Here is a 7,033-nt window from a genome sequence, read left to right as displayed (position 1 = left end):
CTGTGAGAGTATTGGTTTCTTTCTGTATCTGTCCGCCTCTGGTACAATATGAGAGTGTGGGGTTCATTCTGTATTGTCAGTCTCTGCTGCAGTGTGAGTGTGTGGGATCCATTCTGTAGTTGTCAGTCTCTGGTACAGTGAGAGAGTGTGGGGTTTATTCTGTACCTGTCAGTCAATGGTACATTGTGAGCGTATGTGGTCCATTCTGTGTTTGTCGCGCACTGGTACGGTGTAAGAGTGTGGGGTTCATTATGTACCTGTCAGTCTCTGGTACAGTGTGAGTGTGTGGGATTCGTTCTGTGGTTGTCAATCTCTGGTACAGTGTGAGAGTGTTGGGTTCATTCTGTACCTGTCAGTCACCGGTACAGTGTGAGAATATGTGGTCCATTCTGTGTCTCTCTGGTTCTGGTAGGGTGTAAGAGTTTGGGTTACATTCTGTATCTGTCAGTCTCTGTTACAGTGTGAGAGTGTGGAGTTTATTCTGTACCTGTCAGTCTCAGGTACTGTCTGAGAGTGTGTGGTTCATTTTGTATCTGTCAGTCTCTGGTATAGTGTGACAGTGTGGGGTTCATTCTGTACCTGTGAGTCTCTGGTACAGTGTGAGAGTGTGGGCTTCACTCTGTATCTGTGAGTCTCTGGTACCGTGTGAGAGTTTGGGATTTATTCTGTACCTGTCAGTCTCAGGTACATTCTGAGAGTTTGTGTTTCATTCTGTGCCTGTCAGTCTCTGGTAGACTGCGAGACTGACTGTCCGTGTCAGTCTGTGGTAGCGTGATTCTGGTCCCGATTTGTTCACACTTCCTCAGGAACGATATCCCTGCAATAGAGAGAGTGCAGTGACTGTTCCGCACACTGACCGGTCTGGTTCCAGGGATGGAGGTTTTGTTATGTGAGAGGAGAGTGAGTGGGCTGGTCTGTACTCCCTGCAGTTAATGAGAAAATGAGGAAATCAGTTTGATTCTTTCTGGATGTGACTGGCAGTAGGCAAGGAGGATCTTTCCCCTGAATGAGATCTCCATAACTGAGGAAAATACCCTCAGAATGAGGCGTAAATCACAAACACCAGAGAATCCGCTAATGCTGGAAATACAAAGTAATACACACAAAATGCTGGAGGAACTCAGCAGGACAGGCAGCCTTTATGGAAAAGAGTAAACAGTCAACACATCGGCCCAAGACCCTTCCATCAGATCTCTCCCTGGTGAAGGTTCTCAGCCTGAAGCATCGACTCGTTACCCTTTCCCATAGATGCTGCCCGGCCTGCGGACTTCCGCCAGCATTTTGTGTCTGTTGATCAGATTGAGGTGACAAGCATTCAGGATGGAAATGAGATCATATTCCTTTAATCTGAGAACTAGGAACTTCTATATTCCTTATATAAGGAATCTGAAGCCTCAGGTGCTGGATTGAGTCAAAGCTGAGATCAACAGTGTCTGGGAGAATTTTAGTTTCTAAGTGAGTCCAAAAGACTATCAGATTTAGGTACAGAATTTGGCCATTTGGCCCATCGAGCCTGCTCTGCCATTTCATCAACACTGATCAATTTTTCCTCTTAGCCCGAATCTCTGCCTACATCCAGTGATTTGGCCTCTACAGTTGCTGTGGCCAAAAATTCCACTGATTCACCACTCTCTGGCTGATGAAATTCTACCTCATCTCCACTCTAAAAGGATGCCGCTCTATTTTGAAACTGTGTGGTCTGGTTACAGACACTCCCACCACAGGAAAAGTTCTCTCCACATCCACTCACTCAAGCCCTTTCACTATTTGATAGGTTTCAATTCAGTAACAATTCTTCCTTCGAATTTCCAGTGAATAGAGGCCTAGTGACGTGAAATGCTCTTCATTAGACAAGCCATTTAATCCTGGGTAAAATTTCCCATTTGTGACGTAATGTCAGTACAATAAATTCTGGATTTCCGAGATTTTTGCGTTTTGGAATCATGGATCAATCTGCCTAATATTAATCACTAGTTTGTACTTCAGGAAACATTGTTAATTTAACCCATGCAATCCCAGGCACATAGATGCAAAATAAAGACAGGTGTAAATTTGGAGTAGGGAAGTTTAACCGTACTTGGAGGTAAAACCTGATTACTAGGCCTCAGAACATTCTGTTCCTCAAATGGTCAGAATAAAGCCAAGTAACAAGGTCGAAAAAACCCACAACTTGTAGAATTACACGCCTTCCTGGGATAAACACCTGATCCACCCTGGCTGCATTGCCTGGGTGAGATTGTTTCACGATTAAAGACCCGAAACACCCAATGACCCTCAGTTGAATTATTGATTATGTGTCCTTTTGCACACCCGGTTCCCTAAGCCAAGTGGTGTTGAACCACGATAATGAAAAGCATCAGCCACTGTGTGGCTCCACTACACTACCCCATCCACCGTAACCCCACATATCTCACCATACACAATCTACAGCCTTATCTCTCCCAGCATATATACATCCACCAGCCCGACCCTCAAACCTAATCTAGGGGTCCAAGGGGACACACAGCCCCACAAACACGATGACTAGTGTCAGGAGGAGGAAGATCCAATAAAGGCAAGTGTTGGACCTGGTGAATGAAGGCATGGGCCAGATCAAAGCGGCAGCGTTGCGTGACTCTGAATCGAGAGTGACGAGATGAAGAAGCACAAGAGGGTGATTCTCCCACTGCCCGCATAATCTCTTTGTTATTTAGATTTTGTTCTGATAGTCCTCTGTCTATTTGAATATTTTGGTATAATTCTTATTTAATTTCAGTGTTTCTTGTCAATGTTGTGTCTGATGCATTGTGTCTGTGATGCTGCTACAAATACGTTGTTCGTTTCGCCTGTGCATAAATAAACTCGATTTGAAATTTACATTGAAATGTCCAAATCTCTCTTTCGTTCTCCTGCCCTGTGTCATCAACTAACTGGCTTAATGTTTAATTTTACAATATTTCTTCTGATTTTATTTTCATTCTGCTTTTGAAATTTGCGTTTCACTTTTCAATTTCAGCCCGCACCCCCGCCTGTCTCTGCCCTTCTGTACTTCCTCCCGCATTAAACGACAGCGGTAACCGCCACACATTGGCGCCGCTTCCCATCCCCCAACGTTCCGATTGGTGATTCCTTTCTCCAAACAGCCAATGGGAATGCTCTGCATTCCCATCCTCATTAACATACCACTTTGGGCGCTGCCTATTTAATCCGCGCTCCGGACAGCTTCTGCTTATTATTGTGTTTGAAACCGACGAAGAAATGCCTGATGCACCGAAACCCGCTCCCAAGAAGGGCGCCAAGAAAGCTCTGTCCAAACCGGCGAGCAAGTCTGGCAAGAAGCGCAAGAGGACGAGGAAGGAGAGTTACGCCATTTACATCTACAAAGTGATGAAGCAGGTTCATCCCGACACCGGTATCTCCTCCAGGGCCATGAGTATCATGAATTCATTTGTGAACGATATTTTCGAGCGCATCGCGGGTGAGGCTTCCCGCCTGGCCCATTACAACAAGCGGTCCACCATCAGCTCCCGGGAGATCCAGACCGCCGTGCGCTTGCTGCTGCCCGGGGAGCTGGCCAAGCACGCCGTGTCCGAAGGGACAAAGGCGGTGACCAAGTACACCAGCTCCAAGTAAAGCTTACCCAGTGAGATGATCGAAAACACAACGGCTCTTTTAAGAGCCACTCACAATTTCAGTAAAAGAGTTGTACTAGCATTTAGGTAATAAATTGCACATAATTTGGTGACTTTTACAAGAGCTAAATCGCGGTTGGAATCAGCTCCCACTGAACTGACAAGGAATTGTTCCCCTCCCGCCCCCTTTCCCCATCAGTCCGTCCCACTCGGTATCCATGCCAAGCGGAGGATTGTTTTATTTGTGGCTTCAGGAGTTTATTGGTTCCAGCTGGGTAACCCCTGAATCTCATTTCAACCCGAGCCTGAAAGACCCCATGACTCTTTCGTATGGAGAAGCGTCGACGGTGCTTCTGCTTATAGATGATGACTGGCCTGCTGGCTTCCACCAGCATTTTGTGTGTGTGTCTGAATTTCCAGCATCTGCAGATTTCCTCGTGATGGCTCTTTCATATAATAACTTTACAAAATTGCAGACTAGACGCTGGTCAAAGTTTGAGAAGAACCGTTTTCCATAACCTGATAACGTTCACACAGTGACCGACCGCGGGCAGAAGCTGAGGGTCAGTTTTATTCGGTTCCGTTACAGGTTGAAAGAAATTAGAGAATTGAGTTCCTAGACACTCCAATATCAACTACACTTAAATCAAATATGCCTGGTTTCAGTAACAGAGGGTAACCAATCTGCAATTATTTAACTGGAAATTAAATTTGAAGAATATTTATTTTTGGCGGGCTTTTTTCCAGATTTCAGTACATTTTGGGGAGGAGACGGTTATTTTCCCCGCTTCTACTTTTACGGACTGCTGATTGGCGATTAAGGCAGTTCTTCGATTGGGACATTTCTCTTCACCAATGAGAATAAGGACGATCACACCAATCACAAACATCACTTTGCATTCTCAAAGAGGGTATAAAAAGGGCAAGTTGGGACGGGGTGAACATTCTTTCATTCTCGCTGGAGTAGGACTGTGACTGTGGAAATGTCTGGACGTGGAAAAGGCGGCGCTGGCAAAGCTCGGTCCAAAGCCAAATCTCGCTCGTCTCGGGCTGGACTACAGTTCCCGGTCGGCCGGGTTCACAGACTCCTAAGAAAGGGCAACTATGCTGAGCGGGTGGGTGCCGGAGCCCCGGTCTATCTGGCTGCTGTGCTCGAGTATCTGACGGCCGAAATCCTCGAATTGGCCGGCAACGCGGCCCGGGACAATAAGAAGACCCGCATCATCCCCCGGCACCTGCAGCTGGCCGTCCGCAACGACGAGGAGCTGAACAAGCTGCTGGGAGGGGTGACTATCGCTCAGGGCGGTGTGTTACCCAACATCCAGGCCGTACTGTTGCCCAAGAAAACCGGCGCTGCCAGCAAGTGAAGCGACGTAAGCTGAATCTATTTACCCAAAGGCTCTTTTCAGAGCCACTCACAATGTCTGTGGAAGGGCTGACCGGCGGGTGCTTTCCGTCCCTTTGATATCCTGCATCTGTCAGTGCTTCGACATATTTCTTCTGCCAAGTAACCCGATATAAATCTGCACAGAAACCGGTTCGTTTCAGTCCCGACTCGTTTTCCCCTCTCAGCAGACCGAATGAGCTCTCTCCCCTTGCAGAGAATCAGCGGGTTCACTAGGCGCAGAGTCATGAAATGAACTTCCGGAGTCAGCCCCGGGAGGGCGAATTTAATCTCCGATCACTGAACGACTCCGCTCTTCATCACCTGGAACCGCGTTGTCTGGGTTCCACATTGCGGGTTGACCCCGGACCGTTCCGACGTGCAGAATGCGGGAACATCGCCTGTTCGTTGCTTCATGAGCGATTCCCATCGCCTCACAGAAAAATAACATTTGCGTTTTACATTTCAGAATCAAGTTTATTATCACCGGCATGTGACGTGAAATTTGTTAACGTAGCCGCAGCAGTTCAATGTCATACATAATCTAAAAGACAAGAGTTATAAAAGTAATACATAAAATAAAACATAATACATAAACAAGTAAATCAGTTACGTATATTGACTGTTATTTTGAAAAATTTGCCACCACCCCTGACAGTGCATTCCAAGTCCCCATCACTGTTCCCTTCACTTTCTTCCTCAGATCTTAAATACATGTCTTTTAGTAGAAGACATTTCCCTCCTGTGAAAAATATTACTGGCTGTTTACACCAACTATGTCCTGCAAAATTGTATAAATTTCTGTCAGATCTCTCCTGAGCTGACGCCACTCCAGAGGAAAAAGCTCCAGCATGTCGAGCCTCTCCTCACCTCACTCCTCCTCCAGACATCCTGCTTAACAACTTCTGCACCTGCATCGAAACCTCCACATGCTTCCGAGAATGAGGTGACCGGAACTGAACACTGTGCTCTCAGTGTGGCCGAACCAGCATTTTATAAACTGTAACATGATGTCCTGGTGATTGAACTCAATGCCTTGCCCGGTGAAGGCAAACATGCCGTACACCGGCTTTACCACCCTGTCAACCTGTGCTCCCAGTTTCAGGGAACAAATCTGCCCGGACCCAGCATCCTTCTGTATGTTAATGTACCTGCCATTACCTGTGTACCCACGCTTTATGTTGGACGTGCACCCCTGGGTATCCTTTTCACCACAATGAATGTACAGAATGCAGTGGGATTATCTTTAATCCTACTCATCAGAGATTTTTCATCACTGTTTCTCGCTCTCCAAATGTTCTTGAGTTCCCTTCTGTGTTTTAAATATCGTCCTCAAACCCCCTGTTTGATTCCAGCTTCCTAAGCCTTACATAAGCTTCTCACTCTTCCTCGACTAAATTTACTTCCTCTCTCATCATCCAAGGTTCCTGAACCTTGCCATCCTGGACCCTCCCCCTTACAGGAAGAAACTGGCCCTGAATCACTGTGCAGCTGTCTTTAAACAAACTCATGTCAGATGAGGATTTGCCTCAAAATCCATCCTTACAGTATTAAGCATCAAACTAGGCGTCAATCTCTCCATTCAGTGACAGGTGTTCTGGTTCACATCCCCCTGTCAATCTCATTTCAACCCTCCCAGGGAGCAACAATGAACCTCATGATACTGACACCCCCCCCCTGTGAAGGTGCAAACCACCCTCCCCCCCTTGTAAATGTCACCTCTGGACCTGAAAAGGTTCCAGTGTTCTGGAATCCTGAAACCCTGTCCCTGCACCAGCTCCTCAGCCACAAATTCATCTTCTCTAACTTTCTGTTCCCACCCGAACTACCACTGAGCATTGGGAGTAACACAAAAATTATAACCTTTCAGGTCCTGCTCTTTAACTTGTTCCCTAACTCTCTATATTCACTGTGGGACCTCATCCATTTTCTACCTGTCCACTGCTACTGACGTGAACCACCACCTTCGGCTGAGTGAACATTGTTCAGTAGCTACTCTGAGACTTCCCTGACACTCAGTTATACGATTTACAAAACT

The 7,033-nt window shown here is 46.6% G+C and overlaps 2 protein-coding genes across 2 annotated transcripts; both read left to right on the top strand.

The window, feature by feature from the left end:
- Positions 1-3,237: 3,237 nt before the first annotated feature.
- LOC132383810 (histone H2B 1/2-like) lies at positions 3,238-3,674 on the top strand. Its single transcript, XM_059955017.1, has one exon. It carries the CDS (start codon positions 3,238-3,240, stop codon positions 3,610-3,612), a length of 375 nt encoding a protein of 124 aa, XP_059811000.1. The 3' UTR covers positions 3,613-3,674.
- Positions 3,675-4,348: 674 nt separating this feature from the next.
- On the top strand, positions 4,349-5,545 carry LOC132383779 (late histone H2A.L3-like). Its single transcript, XM_059954984.1, has one exon. It carries the CDS (start codon positions 4,595-4,597, stop codon positions 4,976-4,978), a length of 384 nt encoding a protein of 127 aa, XP_059810967.1. The 5' UTR covers positions 4,349-4,594; the 3' UTR covers positions 4,979-5,545.
- Positions 5,546-7,033: the final 1,488 nt, after the last annotated feature.

Source organism: Hypanus sabinus, chromosome 31, assembly GCF_030144855.1.
Source record: "Hypanus sabinus isolate sHypSab1 chromosome 31, sHypSab1.hap1, whole genome shotgun sequence".
NCBI lineage: Eukaryota > Metazoa > Chordata > Chondrichthyes > Myliobatiformes > Dasyatidae > Hypanus > Hypanus sabinus.
This window is presented reverse-complemented; position numbering and strand designations above follow the sequence as displayed.

Bases quoted from the DNA above. Each gene is read 5' to 3' on its own strand.
- LOC132383810 (XM_059955017.1), top strand. From the start codon at position 3,238: ATGCCTGATGCACCGAAACCCGCTCCCAAGAAGGGCGCCAAGAAAGCT.
- LOC132383779 (XM_059954984.1), top strand. From the start codon at position 4,595: ATGTCTGGACGTGGAAAAGGCGGCGCTGGCAAAGCTCGGTCCAAAGCC.